Source organism: Rana temporaria, chromosome 9 (genome assembly GCF_905171775.1).
Source record: "Rana temporaria chromosome 9, aRanTem1.1, whole genome shotgun sequence".
Taxonomy (NCBI): domain Eukaryota; kingdom Metazoa; phylum Chordata; class Amphibia; order Anura; family Ranidae; genus Rana; species Rana temporaria.
Genome location: NC_053497.1, coordinates 15,382,871 through 15,403,312, shown reverse-complemented (window position 1 = coordinate 15,403,312; position 20,442 = coordinate 15,382,871). Strand labels below are relative to the sequence as shown.

Here is a 20,442-nt window from a genome sequence, read left to right as displayed (position 1 = left end):
CTGGCTAGCGTAGCTGAGGAAACCGGAAACTGAGGTTTAGCGTAGGAATGAGGAGTAGGAAGAGATGCGAAGATCGCAGTGGAACCGTGAAGGACTAAGAAATCCGTAGACAACGGGGTACGATGTGCGGGGAAGAACGGGTAGAAAAAACCGATGAAGTCCCGCCGCTGTCCTACGCGCGACGGAAAAACCCTGACTCTCCGAGGCGGGATCCGACTCCTGGAATGGCCAACGTCGTGACACCCGATATGCGTCTGACGGAATCAGACACGAGGGGGCAGTAGCTCAAACGACAATAACCTCCGACAGAGTGAGATTGTCCCCCCAGTCCTGGCGCGTGGTCAGGACCACTGATCACCTCCCAAGAGCGTTGATACCCTGGGTGTGATGGGCGTTGAAACTTAACGCTTACTAAGTCGGTACACCATGGGTGTTATCCCACCGGTAGTAAGTCTACAAGGGAGCAGTAGTCCGAGTTCGCAGCGCGGAAGGCGCAGGGGAGCTATAGGACCTCCCGGACTCAAACGAGTCCACCAGGTAGTTGGTCATCTCAGACGAACGCCTTCATGAGGTTAACTTGTCGTTGATCACCAACTAACCCAGAGTCCTCCGCATGATCGAAATGTATATCTAGTCCCAAGGCCTAGATCAAGGCAAGTGGAACCCCCATTATAAAAGAAAAGGTCGCTGTCCGTGACCGACACCCCGAAAACCCAACCATGCGAAGAGAAGTAGGACGTGCGTCGTGAATAGAGGGTGCAGATCCCCGTACAGACTGGGGAGAGAAAGGATCCCATAAGGGAGCAAGGGCCAGGAACACTGACCGGTGCAGTCGTCAGTCGATGGAATTGGGCGGGTAACGAGAATTCCAATCTAACACCATAGCGGAAGTGCCTGGGGTACATTTTGCAGCTGGAACGATGTCGCGTTCCAGGCAGAAATGTCAGAGATCTTGCTAGATCCGTTAGGATTTGGGGTCAAGGACCCCCCAAGCGAAGGTCGTACTGGACCGCGGATACGGTGTCCATACGCAAGAACACACCGTAGGTGGACGTGTGTGGCATTAGAGTCCTGATGGCAAGACGGTCGTCAGGATTTCCACGTGTGAACGTGCAGCAGAGACTCCGCTGAGGGCCACGCCCCTCCTGTGGACGAGGGACCGCATCGAGTACCCCAACCGAGGTGGTTGGCAACCTATTCCAAGATGAATCCGTCGTGGAGTTGCAGGTGGACCTGCCGTGCCGTCTGTCGACCTGACGTAGCCACCACCGTAGTTCAATTATGGCTTCCGTGTCCAGAGTGACGACGTCTGCACAGTGAAGCCCCTGGCAAAGACGTAGGGACTGAGACTCTGAAGGTCTCGATAGTGAAAAGAAGCTGGACAAATGGCCTGGATTAACGCCGGAAAACAGGCCGACCAGGCGAGTCAGTCCGCGTAAGGATACCCGTCGTTAGCCCAGCACGATACTGACCTCGTGCAGATGGCGGCCAAGTGGTCATGGGTAGCCGAAGGATCACTAGGTTGGTGTCCACCAAGAACCCTAAAACTCTACCTCCTGAGATGGGGAGAGGATAGATTCCCCGTGATCTATGGGGAACTGTCCCGGAGGCGTGTTCGTTCGCCAGGCGAGGGGTACGAGCCATTAAGAGTAGGTCGTCCAAGTAGATAATCAACCTCACCCTTTGTGTCGCAGAATGTCGTCACTGTATACAGTAATTACGAGAGATTTCTCAAGTTACTACCGGGCGATAACCGCCCTCCTTTCCTGACCAGGAAGACGTTGTTGGGGAAACCCGGGGAGAGCGGGTCCGTCTCCACTATCGTTTGGGTGAACCAGAGGCCCTGCAATTTGTTGTCTATTAGGGCGGTGTTCAGGTCTGAAGACCGAGGAAAGAGGGACTAGGTCCATCTCCGGTCCTATAATCCTGATAGACCGGCACTGTACCGTGTTAGACTTTGATGACGTTTGGGCTCATCCGGGATGGAATAGAGCCCTACCGTCTTGGAATATCTTAATCAGCGTGATCCTGACTAGCCTGCCCTCGGTGGTCGGACCGGGGTCTGATTCGGCTAGGTGAGACAGCTGGGGAACAAGCCACGTTAAGATTCGAGCGGCGGTGTCCAGTCGGACCCGTAGTGTCCACGCATCCCAGGAGGCGACCGCCCGTTGGGCCCAGCCCCGATTTGGGACAGGTCAGTCGGCTGTTCAACGGCGTGGCCTGCTCACTAAGGTGTGGGATGATGGTGATAGGTCCCAAAGATCCAAGGCCCTGGTCTGTATGATCCGAAGGACCTCTCTATTCCCAGCTTGGGGGATTTCCCGTGTATGGTGGGATACCCCCAGGGTATGGGGTTCACCTCGGGAGTGTGCACAGCCATAAATGGTAAAGGAAGGGGGTTACGCCCTGAAAATGATTCGGTGAGTTTTTCGACCGATCTCCGGGTCCATTATGTGATATATTGGATCACCTCGGGCGGAGGTGCCCAGTCATCGGAGTGTGGATGGCATATCGCCCCCGGATCTATAATGGCTCTCTACGAGAATCCATAGAGTGTCACCCTGGGAACAGGGTTGGCGTCGTCATAGAGCGCCATGTGCCCACTGCCCTAACACTCATCATCATTCTCATCATCTACAACCTCAGACTCAAGGTGTTAGCCGCCTCAGACTCCGCGGACAACTCTGGAAGAGTCCACGAATGGGTCTGGCTTAGTCCGTCTAACGGATCGCTGCCTCTGCATGTGCATCTCCCCGAGGCTCGGGGGTCGGTCGGAGTCTGGGAGGGCAGTGGGTCGGCAGTCCGGGTAGGGTACTGCCTGGGACATATTATTTACTTCCCCTGTCGGGGAGTCAAGGGCCACAGAAACGTGGCAGCGTTTTGGAACGCCCAGCCCTTCTCAGGGGCGGTAGACCGTTGCCGGATGGTCCGGGCATATGGTGTGCAGGCGGGGGTAACCGACGCCATGGTCGTAAAGATTGGTCTACCGATCAGTTTTGGCAACTGTGTAACACTGTTGAGATTTGGCCTCCTAGGACTGTGTCCACCCTATCCGGAGTACCGGCATGAACAATGCCATGATATTCATTAAATTGTAGAATCTTTGTACAATTCAATACAATTTTTTTTATACATATTTGTATAATTTATTTATATATGAATATATAATTTGTATAATCCATCTATAATTTATTATTTGTAAAATTGAATAATGGATTTATTTATATATTATAAGTAATAATATATATTAATAATAATATCATTAATAATAAATGTATTTATTCATTCAATCCTTAGATAGTTATTTAATACATTATTTATTAGGAGTATGTTGTAGGGAATAAATTCCCCGGAGATAAACATGCTATAATTTCTTTATTTAATTTATTGATTTATTTATTTATTTGGATAAATAAGGTATATGTTCTAGGGAATAAATTCCCCAGAAATATAATTTGAGTATATATTGAATTATATATTGTAGATTCGGTTATTTAAATTATTTAATTTAATTAATTAATTAATTTATTTATTAGATATTGATTCATTGGAATGAAAAATATATATTTATATATATATATATATCTGAAAAGATGTACTGCCATCTAGTGGTTGAAAGCATGGTGAAACAGCAGCAGGTTCCTGGCTACGACACCGCTGGGAAGGACATCCTGCGGTGTGAGGGGAGCCTGACGAGATTCTAACTCCAGAGGCGAAGTCTCGCGAGACTACGGCCTCTGGAGTCCTTATTGGCCCGAGGTTGTGAGGGACGGAACGGTCGATGAGAACCGTTCTCCCCCGTCTCGCTCGGAGACCTGGGGGGGGGGGGGGGGGCCGAGGCATCTCTCGATACCGAGAGAGGCACCGAAAGAGAGGAGAGGAGGAGAGGAGCGGCCGCGGCGGAGACCCCGCCCCCCACCTGAGCGTGCGAAGGGGAGCGTGGGGAGGGGGGGGGGACAGTTGCCCAGGCATGGCGCCCGCCGAGGGAGCGAATGAAAAACAGCGCGGATCCCGCACGGACGCCGCAGTGCTCCGGCGTCAAAGAAAGGGAAAAAAACCCGAGCAAAGAATCAAAGAATTGGAAACAAACGTGGCCTCTCAAACATATCTGCCTGACACCTAGGGTGACCACATTTCCAAACTGCCATTCAGGGACACCCCCCCCCCCCCCCACAAAAAGATGATTTTTGACATATTTTTTGCCGATTTTTGGGGCAGGGGCGTATGAAATCAGCGGGCCCATGTGCAAGATTTTGGTGGGACCTTTCTGAGATACAAATGAAATCCTGTGTATCCGGACTAAGGGTCTGTTTATACCAGAATGCTGTGAGGGAATCCTGCGTTTTGTGTCCCATAGCGATCTGTTGTGGGTGTCAACTTAACCTTTTTACCTCCTGGCACACACGATTCAAAAACTCCTGATCGATTGCAGCAATCGCAAGCTTTCACTTAGACGCCGGTAACTGTAAAGGGGGTGCTCAGGGAGTGCGCTCTCGGCACAGCGCTACTGATCGCAATTCATTTAAATATGTGGCCTCTCTGTGCCAAGGCCCAGGCACAGAGAAGCCGCATATTTGTGTGTGGCTGGTACTAAGGGGTTAATGACTACCCAAATGCAGGTAGCAAATGTAGTGTTTGTATGATCAGCAGTACCATGCGATCCAGTTGCTGTGCGTTTTGTAAAGTAGCGCATGCACAGCTCTTGGTGCAGACCAATGGGTTTCAGCCCATTCAAATGAAAGAGCTGAAATCGCACAGAATCTGGAAGGCACGTGAATCGCAAAGGAACGCAGAGCGTGTTCCTATGTGATTTGTGGTGTGAACCAGTCCTGAGTCTTGGAGCCCATTGCTGAAAAAAGGTCAGGCACTTGGCTTCACTAACTTGCCTGACAGGGGGGCATTGGCACCTGGAGAAATTGCCCTGAATGTCTAGCAAAGTTTCCCCCCTCAATAGCAGACAGCTTGTCTTTGAAGATGGGGAAGGGGCAAGTTGTCAAAGAAGAATACTGGCAGTGATTTTGGGGATAAGAGCATGCTGTATGTGCTAGGGGGGCACACTTTGGGAGGGGAGAGAAATTGTTCTGGAAGGGGGGGGGTGAATAAAAAACAATTTCTCTCCCCTCCTAAAGTGCCCCCCTATCACATACAGCATGCTCTTATCTCCCAAAATCACTGCAAGTATTATTTTTTGACAACTTGCCCCCTGTCTCTGTGTCTCCTCCTGCTAGTGCCAAGCATTAAGATTTTGTGTACTAACCTCAGATCAGCATGTCCCGTCCTCCTGGGTGCTGTGTCCATTCTCCTCCCCCTCCTTCCCTCCTGAGTGCTGTGTCCATTCTCCTCCCCCTCCTGAGTGCTGTGTCCATTCTCCTCCCCCTCCTTCCCTCCTGAGTGCTGTGTCCATTCTCCTCCCCCTCCTTCCCTCCTGACATCCGAGCCAAGGAGAAGGGGGGCTTCAGTCCGTGTGTTAGTGTGAGGTGGGCAGGAGGGGGGAGGAAGTGAGAGGGAGAGATGCCTCTCAGCATGTGGGAACAGAAACACCTCACAGAAGCAGCAAGCCAGTGACTGGAGCGGAGGTGAGAGAACCAGCAGTGACTCCCCAGCAGTGACTCCCCAGCAGCACTAGCGCAGAGGAGGAGGTAGAAGTGAAATCCTCCTCTGCTTTCAACGTGGGCAGTGACGTCACTGGTTGCCAGACGCCAAGCGGCTATAGCAACCAGTGATCAGGTGGAAGCAGAGCCAGAACTATGGCGGCTCGGTCCTCCCCTGTTCCCAGACTGTCAGTTTCTATTGCGGGACACTGTATTGTCCCGCAATGAAGGTGTCCGGGACCAGGGACAAATATGTACATTACGGGACGATCCCGGGTAGACCGGGACACGTGGTCACTCTACTGACACCGCTCCGGTGTCAGGCAGACAGAAATAAAGCGCAGAAACGGGGATAGCAGGGAGAACCCCCAGTATTCCACATCTTCCAAAAACTACAGAACAATCAATTCCGACAAAATACCTGACACCGGGGCATTCGGTATCAGGGAGGAATTCCAGGGAAACTCCCCATGTTCCACAATACCTCAAACATATCAGTCAAGACTGAACAAAATCACCCGACACCGGGGCACTCGGTATCAGAGACCATATATACAATCAAACAATAAAGGTACATGAAACACCTATCTTGTAAATAATAAAGATACAAGAAGTACCTATCCTGTAAATAATAAAGGTACATGAAATACTTATCTTGTGTGCTCTGCCATGAGCAGAAAGAAAGAGGAATAGGTTACCTCAGACAGTCCCTTATATAGATTACGGTCTGGGAGGGGCTACGCTTAGAGTTGCCACCTCATCCCTTTAAAAAGGAACACATATGAATTACACAGGTTCTGAGGTTAATTTAATGCAGGTAAGGCACCAAATGAGTCTAATTACCACCTTAATTAGCCACAGAACCTGTGTAATTAATATGTGTTCCTTTTTAAAGGGATGAGGTGGCAACCAGCCTACGCTGGCCCAGGGACTGCTGGGAAGGGTAGTTCTTTGAATTTTTTCTTTTAAGTTACAATAAATGTTTACTGTATTTCTGCTATGGGCATTATTAAAGAAAGATAATGCATAAGATATGAGCCTCCTGTCTGAGGTATAATTGTTAATTACACCCTCAAGCATCTGGTGACACGTGAGTATTCACATGCAACTAAATTCAGGGTGCTTTGGCACCATGTTATTTTGAAAAAGGGTTCCACCTCCTATTTGATTACCTTTGCAGAACATGCTGATGGTAGGCTTAATGTCCACAGTTGTAGGCAAAACTTTCCAGCATGCCCCTTTACCTCCCCAGTGGGCAGCATTCAGCTTAGTGATGGTAGATATGACCTCAGAGGGGCACGATATACATATGAATGCTGCCTCTATTTACATATCAATGCCTCCACTCAATGGCTATTTACATATCAATGCAGATTATTTATAGGGTTGTCCCGATACCACTTTTTTAGGACCGAGTACGAGTACCGATACTTTTTTTCAAGTACTCGCCGATACCGAATACCGATACTTTTTTTTAAATGTGTCCCCAAATGCAGCCATGTCCCCCCACAAATGCAGCCATGTCCCCCCACATATGCAGCCATGTCCCCCCACATATGCAGCCATGTCCCCCCACATATGCAGCAATGTCCCCCATATATGCAGCCATGTTCCCCCTATATGCAGCCATGTCCCCCCTATATGCAGCCATGTCCCCCATAAATCCAGCCATGTCCCCCATAAATCCAGCCATGTCCCCCCTATATGTAGCCATGTCCCCCCTATATGCAGCCATGTCCCCCCTATATGCAGCCATGTCCCCCCTATATGTAGCCATGTCCCCCATAAATCCAGCCATGTCCCCCCTATATGTAGCCATGTCCCCCATAAATCCAGCCATGTCCCCCCTATATGCAGCCATGTCCCCCATAAATCCAGCCATGTCCCCCCTATATGCAGCCATGTCCCCCCTATATGCAGCCATGTCCCCCATAAATCCAGCCATGTCCCCCCTATATGTAGCCATGTCCCCCATAAATCCAGCCATGTCCCCCCTATATGCAGCCATGTCCCCCCTATATGCAGCCATGTCCCCCATAAATCCAGCCATGTCCCCCCTATATGCAGCCATGTCCCCCCTATATGCAGCCATGTCCCCCCTATATGCAGCCATGTCCCCCCTATATGTAGCCATGTCCCCCATAAATCCAGCCATGTCCCCCCTATATGCAGCCATGTCCCCCCTATATGCAGCCATGTCCCCCCTATATGCAGCCATGTCCCCCATAAATCCAGCCATGTCCCCCCTATATGTAGCCATGTCCCCCATAAATCCAGCCATGTCCCCCCTATATGCAGCCATGTCCCCCTATATGCAGCCATGTCCCCCATAAATCCAGCCATGTCCCCCCTATATGCAGCCATGTCCCCCTATATCCAGCCATGTTCCCCCATACCTTGATGATGCCGCCGCCGCATGGGTTAAACAGCTTTCATTTGAATAGCTATAGTATTCCCGCTGCGCCGCGTATAGACAATCCCCCTTGCTCGGGATTGGACAGATCCCGAGCAAGGGGGAGTGTCTATACGCGGCGCAGCGGGAATACTACAGCTATTCAAATGAAAGCTGTGATATTCCCCGCACGCTGTTTAACCCATGCGGCGGCAGCGTTGTTGCGGTATGCAACGGGGTCGGCGGCGGCGGCAGGGGGGGGGGGGGTGAATGGGTTTATCAAGTATTCTATTTAGGTATCGGGGGTATTTGCGGGAGTACAAGTACTCCCGCAAATACTCGGTATCGGTCCCGATACTGGTATCGGTATCGGGACAACCCTAGTTATTTACATGTAAACACAAGGTCTGCAGGTGAGTCATCTGTACACGGCAATAGGGCATACCTGGGCAGCATTAGTAACAGAACTTCACACTGAGATATCGGGACACAGCATGGGACTAAAACTTCAAGGGACAAGGGAATTTAAACTGGGATAGTTGGCAAGTATAAGGCAGCTGCAATAATGGGACTCTTTTGGCCAACCTTAAAGATGGCCCTGCTCCAGCAAATAAGTTATTCCAATAGACTAACTCAAAAGCTGCCAGAGACTTTCAGATCTTCAGAGGTAAATAAGCTCCAAGGAGGCCACTTGCAGCCTCTGGCAGGATCAAGGAATAACATATCTGTTAGGGACATTTATTCCACTTCCACTGGTGTTTCTTCCCTCCTGAAAAGTGGATTTTCACTCTATTGCTAATTGAGGAAACCCCCTTAATGTCGTGTCCTGTTCCAACCTCTACTTGCAGATGTAAAGGTCATAGGAGTTGGAGACTCAGATAAACTGACCATTCTCAGAGGATGTCCTGGTCTTCCTGGATCTCCCGGCCAAAAAGGAGAAGCTGGAGCCGCAGGTGTGAAAGGCAAGTAATATGTTTTATCTGAGGCATGGTATGCTATGGCATACAAAGAAAGAAATATACAGTATATATCAACATTTCTGTGCTCAAAAAAGAAAAAAACTCCCCCCTCTCTCTCTGTATGTATATATACTTTATATACACTATGGCCCAGATTCTCAAAGGGCTTACGACGGCGCAACGCAATGTGCGCCGTCGTAAGTCCTAATCTGGGCCGTCGTATCTATGCGACTGATTCTTAGAATCAGTTAAGCATAGATAACCATTAGATCCGACAGGCGTAAGGCTCTTACGCTGTCGGATCTTAAATGCAATTTTTTTTTCCGCCGCTAGGTGTCGCCTCCGTCGTTTTCCCGGTCGAGTATGCAAATTAGCAAAATACGCGAATTCCCAAACCTACGCGCGGTCGACGCAGTGAATTTACGACGTTTGCGTTAGATTTGCGACGCGTAAAGTTGCCCCTGCTATATGAGGGGCAACCAATGTTAAGTATGGCCGTCGTTCCCGCGTCGAAATTTAGAAAATTTACGTTGTTTGCGTAAGTCGTCCTTGAATGGGGCTGGACGCCATTTACGTTCACGTCGAAACCAATGACGTCCTTGCGACGTCATTTAGCGCAATGCACGTCGGGAAATTTTAGGGACGGCGCATGCGCAGTACTTTCGGTGCGGGAACGCGCCTAATTTAAATGATTCAAGCCCCCTACCCAGATCATTTGAATTAGGCGGGCTTGCTCCGGGGGATTTACGATACGCCGCCGCAACTTTACAGGCAAGTTCTTTGTGAATAAAGCACTTGCCTGCAAAACTTGCGGCGGCGTAACGTAAATGACATACGTTACGCTGCCGCAGTTTTACGCCCAGATACGAGAATCTGGGCCTATATTGACAAAAGTATTGGGACGCCTGCCTTTACACGCACATGAATTAATGGCATCCCAGTCTTAGTCCGTAGGGTTCAATATTGAGTTGGCCCCGCCCTTTGCAGCTATAACAGCTTCAACTCTTCTGGGAAGGCCGTCCACAAGGTTTAGGAGTGTGTCTATGGGAGTGTTTGGCCATTCTTCCAGAAGCGCATTTGTGAGGTCAGGCACAACCAGCTGCTCCTTCCATTTGACATCAGCTAATTTTTGAATCATTATTGATCGATCTGTTCCACTCTGGTAATAGTTGGTTGTGTTAGGTGGTGTGAGCGTCGTTTAGACTAAACACCATGGGCCGGATTCAGATACAATGGTGTATCTATCCGGCCGGCATAACGTATCTTAGATACATTACGCGGCTGTAACTTTGGGCGCAAGTTCCGTATTCAGAAAGAACTTGCGCCCTAAGTTACGGCGGCGTAACGTATGTGGGCCGGGGTAAGCCCGCCTAATTCAAATGGGGATGTTAGGGGCGTGTTTTATTTAAATTTGGCTTGACCCCGCGTATTTTACGTTTTTTTTGAACGGCGCATTGGCCATCGTGAAAACACTCCAGTGTGCATGCTCGAAAATCCGCCGCAAAACGCCATTGCTTTCGACGTGAGTGTAAATTACGTCCAGCCCTATTCGCGAATGACTTACGCAAACAACGTAAAATTTTCAAAACTCGATGTGGGAACGACGGCCATACTTAACATAGGATACGCCGCACATACCCCTCATATAGCAGGGGTAACTTTACGCCGGAAAAAGCCGAACGCAAACGACGTAAAAAAAAAGCACCAGGTGGTCGTTCGTTTCTGAATCGGCGGAAATAGCTCATTTGCACATTCCTCGCGTAAATATACGGAAGCGCCACCTAGCGGCCAGCGAGAATATGCAGCCTAAGATACGACGGTGTAAGACACTTACACCAGTCGGATCTTAGGGATATCTATGCGTAACTGATTCTCTGAATCAGGCGCATAGATACGACCGGCCGGACTCAGAGATACGACGGCGTATCAGGAGATACGCCGTCGTATCTCGTTGCTGAATCCGGCCCATTGTCTTGTTTTTAACATGTCATGTCAATAATGTGTATTTTAACCATTTCCCTACCTGCCCATAGTCAAATGATGTCCACAAATGGGATCTCCCATCCTGGGTGGACGTCATATGACGTCCTGTGCTTCCCAGCCGTCTAGGGGGTGCGGGCATGCCGGCGGCCGGGCACCCGCGATTGCCTGTGATTACAGCTGGACCGTGGATCTGTGTGTGTAAACACACAGATCCGCATCCTGTCAGAGGGGAGGAGACCGATGTGTGTTCCCAGTACAGAGGAACACCCCTTGTGAGTCCCCTCCCCCTACAGTTAGAATCACTCCCTAGGGAACATATTTAACCCCTTCAGCGCCCCCTAGTGTTAACCCCTTCCCTGTCAGTCATATTTATACAGTAATCAGTGCACTTTTATAGCACTAATCGCTGTATAAATGTGAATGATCCCAAAAAATTGTCAAAAGTGTCCGATATGTCCGTTGCAATGTCACGCTCACAATAAAAATCGCAGACCACCGCCATTACTAGTAAAAAAATTCAATAAATCTAGCCCCTATCTTGTAGACGCTATAACTTTTGCGCAAACCAATCAATATATGCTTATTGCGATTTTTTTTACTAGAAATATGTAGAAGAATACGTATCGGCCTAAACTGAGGAATTTTTTTTTTTTTTTTAATTGTGATATTTATGAAATCAAAAAATATTGCGCCAGATTTCTCCTGATACGCCGTCGTATCTCTGAGATCCGACGGTCGGATCTATGCGACTGATTCATAAGAATCAGTTCCGCATAGATCTCCCTTAGATCCGACAGGTGTGACTTACACCGTCGGATCTTGGGCTGCAATCTTCCGCTGTCCGCTAGGTGGCATTTTGTGTTTTACTCGCGACGAATATGCAAATGAGGAGATACGCCGATTCAGAAACGAACGCCCGCCCGTCGCTTTTTTTTTTACGTCGTTTGCGTTCGGCTTTTTCCGGCGGATAGTTACCCCTGCTATATGAGGGGTAGCTAATGTTAAGTATGGGCGTCGTTCCCGCGCCGAGTTTTGAATTTTTACGTCGTTTGCATAAGTCGGTCGCGAATACGGATGGCCGTAATTTACGTTAACGCCGAAAACAATGACGTCCTAGCGACATCATTTGGAGCACGCGCACTGGGAAATTTCGCCGGCGGCGCATGCGCAGTTAAATCGGCGCGGGGACGCGCCTGATTTAAATTGTATACTCCCCCTAGCCGCGGAATTTGAATTCCGCCGGGGGAGTTAAGATCCGCCGGCGCAAGTTTGGAGGTAAGTGCTTTGTGAATACTGCACTAGCCTCGCAAAATTGCGCCGGCGGATCGTAAATCACATAGATTACGCCGATCTAAAGATCCGCTAATCTATGTGAATCTAGCCCATTGTGTTTTTTTTCACACGTCCCCTGGCCTCAGCATTGGACCAGTGGGACGTCCATCATAGGAGCCAGGTCTGAAGGCAGGACGTTTTGTACGTCACTCGGCCGCACTGGATAAGCGGGAGATCGATCCCTGTTGCCTGTGGAAGCGGCTCTTGGGCTAATAATGAATTTAGGACTGTCGAGATCCGGTGCTTTTTGGTGGCAGACTCAGGGCTCCAGCCCCCGTCAGCCCCCCTTCCCGATGCCACTGAGTTACACAGAATCAATGTAAAAGATAGCTACTGTATGGAATTACACAAAAAAAATTACAGGGTGCCGGCGGCGGCGCGCGTGCGACCACGCGGCTTGCAAATGAAAGGGGACGTACCTATACGCCCATTTGCGCAGCCGTGCCATTCTGTCGACGTACATTGTCGTGCGCCGGTCCTGAACCGGTTAAAGAGCAATATACAAAGTGAGCACTAGATGGCGCCTGCATATAGGACAACAAGTATCCAGACAAGATGGGTTGGTTTTGCTGAGGCATACATAAACAGGGGAGAAAAAGAAGAAAATGAAAAATAATACACCAAGGGGCAGATTCACAGAGCAAGTACGCCGGCGTATCTACTGATACGCCGGCGTACTTTCAAATTTCCCGCGTCGTATCTTTAGTTTGAATCCTCAAACCAAGATACAACGGCATCTGGGTAAGATCCGACAGGCGTATGGCTTCGTACGCCTTCGGATCGCAGATGCAATACTTCGGGGTCCGCTGGTTGGAGTTTGCGTTGTTTTCCGCGTCGGGTATGCAAATGAGCTTTTTCCAACGATCCACGAACGTACGCACGGTCGTCGCATTCTCTTACGTCGTCTGTAGTCGGCTTTTTCCAGCGTATAGTTAAAGCTGCTATTTTGTGGCGTATAGATAGACCTGCCATGTTAAAGTATGGCTGTCGTTCCCGCGTCGAAATTTGAATTTTTTTTTTGCGTAAGTCGTCCGTGAATAGGGATGGATGTAAGTCACGTCCAAGTTAAAAAAATGACGTCATTTAGCGCAATGCACGGCGGGAAATTTAGGAACGACGCATGCACATTTCATTCGGCGTGGGGACGCGCTTCATTTAAATGAAACCCGCCCCCAACCCGCCCAATTTCAAATACGCCGCCAGAAATACACTACGCCGCCGTAACTTACGGCGCAAATTCTTCCTGGATTCGAATTTAAGCCAGGTAAGATACGGCGGCGTAGCGTATCTCTGATACGCTGCGCCTGTCCAATTGTATGTGAATCTGCCCCTATATTCCCAATTGTTGGATGCATTAAGGTGAAAAAACATCTGATTGCCGCCCCCCCGAGCCCCGTTATACTTACCTGACCTCTCGAAATTCCCGCGCGGTTCCGTTATCCTCTTCGCCGCTCAGCCTGGCCGCTGATTGGCTAGCGCGAATGGATTGAGAGCAGCGCAGCCATTGGGTGGCGCTGCTGTCAATCACATCCAGTGACGTGGCGCACCGAGGGGCGGGGCCGAGTGATAGAGCGAGCGGCTATGGCCGCTCGCTGTATCAAGGGAGCGCGCCTGCAATTAGTGACCACCATGCGAGCGCTCTCATGACTGTGGAGACTAATTGCAGGGAGGACCAGAGACAGCCGCCGAGGGACCCCAGAAGGCGTGGATCGGGGCCACTCTGTGCAAAACGAACTGCACATTGGAGGTAAGTATGACATGTTTGTTATTTAAAAAAAAATAAAAAATTTCCTTTACAAACCCTTTAATAAATTTGTTGGAAATAGTGTACAATAATCCATTGTGTATTTAGTTAATTTATTGTGTATTTATTTCCATTCCACTATTTAGCATCGATAAACAAAAGGACCGTGTGTTTATCGATGCTAAATAGTGGAATGGAAATAAATTTAATTAACTAAATATATCATGGATTATTGTACACTATTCCCAACAAATTTATTAAATAGGGAATATTTATCTCTGCCCTGTAGTATGGATCATATATTGATTTAAAGATAGGAGATAATATTGATTTCATTTTTCAATTATTTTTCATTTTCTTCTTTTTCTCCCCTGTTTATGTATTCCTCAGCAAAACCAACCCATCTTGTCTGGATACTTGTTGTCCTATATGCAGGCGCCATCTAGTGCTCACTTTGTATATTGCAATAAACAGAAATAAAATTAAGATTCCTTAAAGGGGTTGTAAAGGTACAATTTATTTTTTCCTAAATAGCTTCATAGTTACATAGTTACATAGTTAGTCAGGTTGAAAAAAGACACAAGTCCACCCAGTTCAACCACAAAAAAACAAAATAAAAAACACAGTACAATCCTATACACCCAACTCCATACCCACAGTTGATCCAGAGGAAGGCAAAAAACCCCAGCAGAGCATGATCCAATTTGCTACAGCAGGGGAAAAAATTCCTTCCTGATCCCCCGAGAGGCAATCGGATTTACCCTGGATCAACTTTACCTATAAATGTTAGTACTCAGTTATTTTATGTACATTTAGGAAAGTACCCAGGCCTTTCTTAAAGCAATCTACTGAGCTGGCCAGAACCACCTCTGGAGGGAGTCTGTTCCACATTTTCACAGCTCTTACTGTGAAGAAACCTTTCCGTATTTGGAGGTGAAATCTCTTTTCCTCTAGACGTAAAGAGTGCCCCCTTGTCCTCAGTGTTGACCGTAAAGTGAATAACGCAACACCAAGTACACTGTATGGACCTCTTATATATTTGTACATGTTGATCACATCCCCCCTTATTCTCCTCTTCTCAAGAGTGAATAAATTCAGTTCCTCTAATCTTTCCTCATAGCTGAGCTCCTCCATGCCTCTTATCAGTTTGGTTGCCCTTCTCTGCACTTTCTCCAGTTCCCTGATATCCTTTTTGAGAACTGGGGCCCAAAACTGAACTGCATATTCCAGATGAGGTCTTACTAATGATTTGTACAGGGGCAAAATTATATCTCTGTCTCTGGAGTCCATACCTCTCTTATACAAGAAAGGACTTTACTCGCTTTGGAAACCGCAGCTTGGCATTGCATGTTATTATTGAGCTTATGATCAACTAAAACCCCCAGATCCTTCTCCACTACAGATCCCCCCAGTTGTACTCCCCCTAGTATGTATGATGCATGCATATTCTTAGCCCCTAAGTGCATAACTTTACATTTATCAACATTAAACCTCATCTGCCACTTCCTTTACCTTAGTGCAGTCCGCCTTCACTTACCTCATCCTTCCATTTTTCTTTTAAATGTCCTTATTTCTTCTGAGAAATCCTCACTTCCTGTTCGTCTGTCTGTAACTACACACAGTAATGCAAGGCTTTCTTCCTGGTGTGGAGTGTCGTGCTCGCCCCCTCCCTTTGACTACAGGAGATTCAGGACACTCTCTACGTTGCAGATAAAGGAGCTGTGTGTTAGCGGGTGTCCTGACTCTCCTGCTCGCCCCCTCCCCCTCAAGGAAGGGGCCAAGCACGACACTCCACACCAGGGAGAAAGCTTTGCATTACTGTGTGGAGTTACAGACAGAAGAACAGGAAGTGAGGATTTCTCAGGAGAAATAAGAATATTTAAAAGTAAAATGGAAGGATGAGGTAAGTGAAGGAGGACTGCACTAAGGTAAAGGAAGCTATTTAGGGGGAAAAAATGTACCTTTACAACCCCTTTAATATGTACAACTGAAACAAGCAAAGGATTACAGGAGAGTCCTACTACCTACCTGACAGGCATAGGTGACCGTGTCAGTGTCCCTTGTGTCCGCACCATCCCTATCATACCGGCAGCAGTGCGGCCGCTTTATGGGGGCACCAAACTGATCTGTCTTGCAGCCCAGTCCACCTCATAAGACTGGCGTTACACTAAGGCCGCATACACACGATCGGTCAAAATAGATGAAAATGGACTGAAGGACCGTTTTCATCGGTCCAAACCGATCGTGTGTGGGCCCCATCGGTCAGTTAACCTTCGATCAAAAAAATGAGAACTTGCTTTAAAATTGAACCGATGGACGCCTAACCGATAGGTCAAAACCGATTATTAGTATGCAAAAGCATCGGTTAAAAACCCGCGCATGCTCAGAATCAAGTCGACGCATGCTCGGAAGCATTGAACTTCGTTTTTTTCAGCACGTCGTGTTTTACGTCACTGCATTCTGACACAATCGGTTATTTAACCTATGGTGTGTAGGCACATCAGACCATCAGTCAGCTTCATCGATTAACCGATGAGAACGGTCCTTCGGACTGATCGTGTGTACGTGGCCTAAAAGTGTAGCACAAGCCGGAGAGGATTCTTTTCATGCTGCCCCCCTGCAAAGTGCTGCCCTGAGCCTGGGCCTTGTTGGCCTAGGCCATGGGTCTCCAAACTACGGCCCTCCAGTTGTTCAGGAACTACAATTCCCATCATGCCTAGTCATGTCTGTGAATGTCAGTGTGTTACAATGCCTCATGGGATGTGTAGTTCTACAACAGCTGGAGATCCGTAGTTTGAGGATCCCTGGCCTAGGCCAAGATACAGTGTTGACCCCTTGGAGGAAAATGACTTTGCAACTCAAAAAAAAAAAAGGAGTCGATCGCCCACACCTTTGGTATAGGAAGGTCTCCCCCAGACAAAAGACAGAGAAGAACTAAAAGGAAAGAAACGAGAGGGTGTGACAATTTCCCCAACCCAAACCATGAGCTAATCCCAATGGGCCTGGGTCATGGGTGTCCGCTCCATAGGGCAAGGGGGGGGGCAATTGACCCCGCCTGGAAAATCGAGAAGGTGTTAAAGAGTTTTGCAGCCTCGGGTTGTCTGAGCGGTCCCGGGCCGGATGTCACACAGGCACATCGAGCAGAGTGAGTCCTCCTCCCCCTCCAGGGAACCTGCTGTGCCTGTGCAGCGCTGATGACTGATCTGAGGTACTGAATGGGATGGTGGAGGGGGGTCTGTCTGTGCTGAAGGGGGGTTTGTGCTGAATGGGGGGTCCATCTGTGCTGAAATTGGGGTCTGAAGGGGGGTATGTGCTGAAGGGGGGGGTTCATCTGTGCTTAAAGGGGGATCTGTGCTTAAAGGGGGTCCATCTGTGCTGAAGGGGGGTCTGTGATGAATGGAGGGGTCTGTACAGAATGGGGGGGTCCGTGCTGAAGGGGGGTCCATCTGTGCTGAATGGAGGGGTTTGTGCAGAATGGGGGGTCCGTGCTGAAGGGGGGTCCATCTGTGCTGAATGGAGGGGTTTGTGCAGAATGGGGGGGTCCGTGCTGAAGGGGGGTCCATCTGTGCTGAATGGAGGGGTTTGTGCAGAATGGGGGGGTCTGTGCTGAAGGGGGGTCCATCTGTGCTGAATGGAGGGGTCTGTGCTGAAGGGGGGGGTCTGTACATTCTCTAGGCTATATTTATTTGGGCATGGAGTGAAGCTGAATTATCTTAAGAGCTATATCACACTGCCAGCTGGCCGTATTATCGGTAAAGCGGCGCTTTACCATCATTTTAGCTGCGCTATTCGATCGCTAGCGTGGTGCTTTTAACCCCTGCTAGTGTTTAAAGAAAGGGTTAAATGTGTATTGCTGCTGCCGAAGCGCCCCTCCCTGAAAAAAATTCAGCAGACGCCCATGGCCTGGGTATCTCCCATCAAGTACTAAATCCAGGGGCTCCAGGTTTTCTCAAAAATTTGAGTTTTTCATTTTAATATTGCGGATAGCCATTCATTAATTAACGACAACGTTCATGAATAACATGTCATATGTGTTCTGTTATTATTTAGGAGAAAGGGGAAGTCAGGGGACTGTGGGAAAATCCGGACCTCCAGGTGGAAAAGGTTTGTAAAGTTTAGTTATCCCTCTTCTACATCCTCCGTAGTTTGTGCTGCGATACTGAGAGTGTCTCTATGTGTATTTTAGGGGATAATGGCTCTAGAGGAGATAAAGGAGAAAAAGGTAAGTCTTCCATTGGTAATGACTTTCATATTTTAAGTTTTATATTATGTACTTGGGAGCATCTTCACAAACTGTGATGTCTAACACAAGTACAGTAAAACCTTGGATTGCGAGCATAATTCGTTCCAGAAGCATGCTTGTAATCCAAAGCACTTGTATATCAAAGCAAATTTCCCCATAAGAAATAATGGAAACTCAAATGATTCATTTCACAACCATTTATTCGTAAGTCCTTCAGTTTATAGTCCATATAAAAAGATTATAGCAATGTGATAGGTTGTGTAACCAAAAAAAGGTCCATCCACAAATGGAAGCCTCCACAAGGGGATTAGAAGCAAAATCCAGCAGGAGCTACAGAGTATAAAAGAGAAGAGAGGCGCCTGTAAGTGTAGCAATATGGTTACATTCAGGGGTGGACTGACCATTCGGGCACTGCCTGAGGGCCCCATGCCACTAGGGGGCCCCATCAGGGTTGCCAACCTCAGTAAAACCAGGGACAGTATGAAAAAATCTGTGTTTTTTAAAAAAAATCCGAAGATTATCCACTTACCCCCCGGACCATATTGCTGCCCAAAGACCAGAGTACTTTTTGCGATTCGGGACTCTGTCGCTTTAACAGACAATTGCGCGGTCGTGCGACGTGGCTCCCAAACAAAATTGGCGTCCTTTTTTTCCCACAAATAGAGCTTTCTTTTGGTGGTATTTGATCACCTCTGTGGTTTTTATTTTTTGCGCTATAAACAAAAATAGAGCGACAATTTTGAAAAAAATGAATATTTTTTACATTTTGCTATAATAAATATCCCCCAAAAATATATAAAAAAACATTTTTTTTCCTCAGTTTAGGCCGATACGTTTTCTTCTACATATTTTTCGTAAAAAAAAATCGCAATAAGCGTTTATTGATTGGTTTGCGCAAAAGTTATAGCGTTTACAAAATAGGGGGTAGTTTTATGTCATTTTTATTATATTTTTTTTACTAGTAATGGCGGCGATCAGCGATTTTTTTTTTCGGTACTGCGACATTATGGCGGACACTTCGGACACTTTTGACACATTTTTGGGACCATTGGCATTTTTATAGCGATCAGTGCTATAAAAATGCATTGGATTACTATAAAAATGCCACTGGCAGTGAAGGGGTTAACACTAGGGGGCGGGGAAGGGGTTAAGTATGCCTGGGTGTGTTCTTACTGTGGGGGGGGGGGGGGGTGGCCTCACTAGGGGAAACACTGATCCTTGGTTCATACATTGTATGAACCGAAGATCAGCATTTCCCCCCCTGACAGGACCGGGAGCTGTGTGTTTACACACACAGCTCCCGGTCCCCGCTCTGTACCGAGCGATCGCGTGTGCCCGGCGGCGATCACGCCCCTAGTGGCGGCTGGGAGAGAGGACGTCATATTACGTGCTCTCGCCCAGCAGAGCCACCTTGTGGACGTATTTCGACGGTGCGGTGACGGCAAGTGGTTAAAGATGCCCCACCTCTCCAGTACCTTTTCAATGTGTGTATTCTGTGTGTATGTATATTGTGTGTGTATACTGTGTATGTATATTGTACGTGTGTGTATATTGTGTGGCCCCATAATCTATTGCCTGGGGGCCCCATAATCTCCTATTACCAGGGGCTCCATAATCTCCTATTGCCCAGGGGCCTCATAATCTCCTATTATCAGGCGCCTCATAATTTCCTATTACCAGGGGCCTCATAATCTCCTGTTACCAGGGGCCTCATAATCTCCTATTACCAGGGGCCTCATAATCTCCTATTACCAGGGGCCTCATAATCTCCTATTACCAGGGGCCTCATAATCTCCTATTACCAGGGGCTCCATAATCTCCTATTGCCCAGGGGCCTCATAATCTCCTATTGCCAGGGGGCTCCATAATCTCCTATTGCCCAGGGGCCTCATAATCTCCTATTGCCAGGGGGCTCCATAATCTCCTATTGCCCAGGGGCCTCATAATCTCATATTACCAGGTGCCTCATAATCTCATATTACCAGGGGCCTCATAATCTCCTATTACCAGGGGCCTCATAATCTCCTATTACCAGGGGCTCCATAATCTCCTATTGCCCAGGGGCCTCATAATCTCCTATTGCCCAGGGGCCTCATAATCTCCTATTGGCAGGGGGCTCCATAATCTCCTATTACCAGGGGCCTCATAATCTACTATTGCCCGGGTGCGCCATGAGTTGTTAGTCCGCCCCTGGTTAC

At 48.2% G+C, this 20,442-nt stretch overlaps 1 protein-coding gene across 1 annotated transcript in view; it reads left to right on the top strand.

The window, feature by feature from the left end:
• The window catches only part of LOC120913126 (ficolin-1-like), a 55,861-nt gene that overhangs the window by 8,938 nt on the left and 26,481 nt on the right, over window positions 1–20,442 (top strand). The window contains exons 2-4 of the mRNA XM_040322845.1: window positions 8,832–8,945; window positions 18,052–18,105; window positions 18,188–18,223. Coding sequence (XP_040178779.1) covers window positions 8,832–8,945; window positions 18,052–18,105; window positions 18,188–18,223 — 204 coding nt within the window. The remainder of the gene's footprint in view (window positions 1–8,831; window positions 8,946–18,051; window positions 18,106–18,187; window positions 18,224–20,442) is intronic.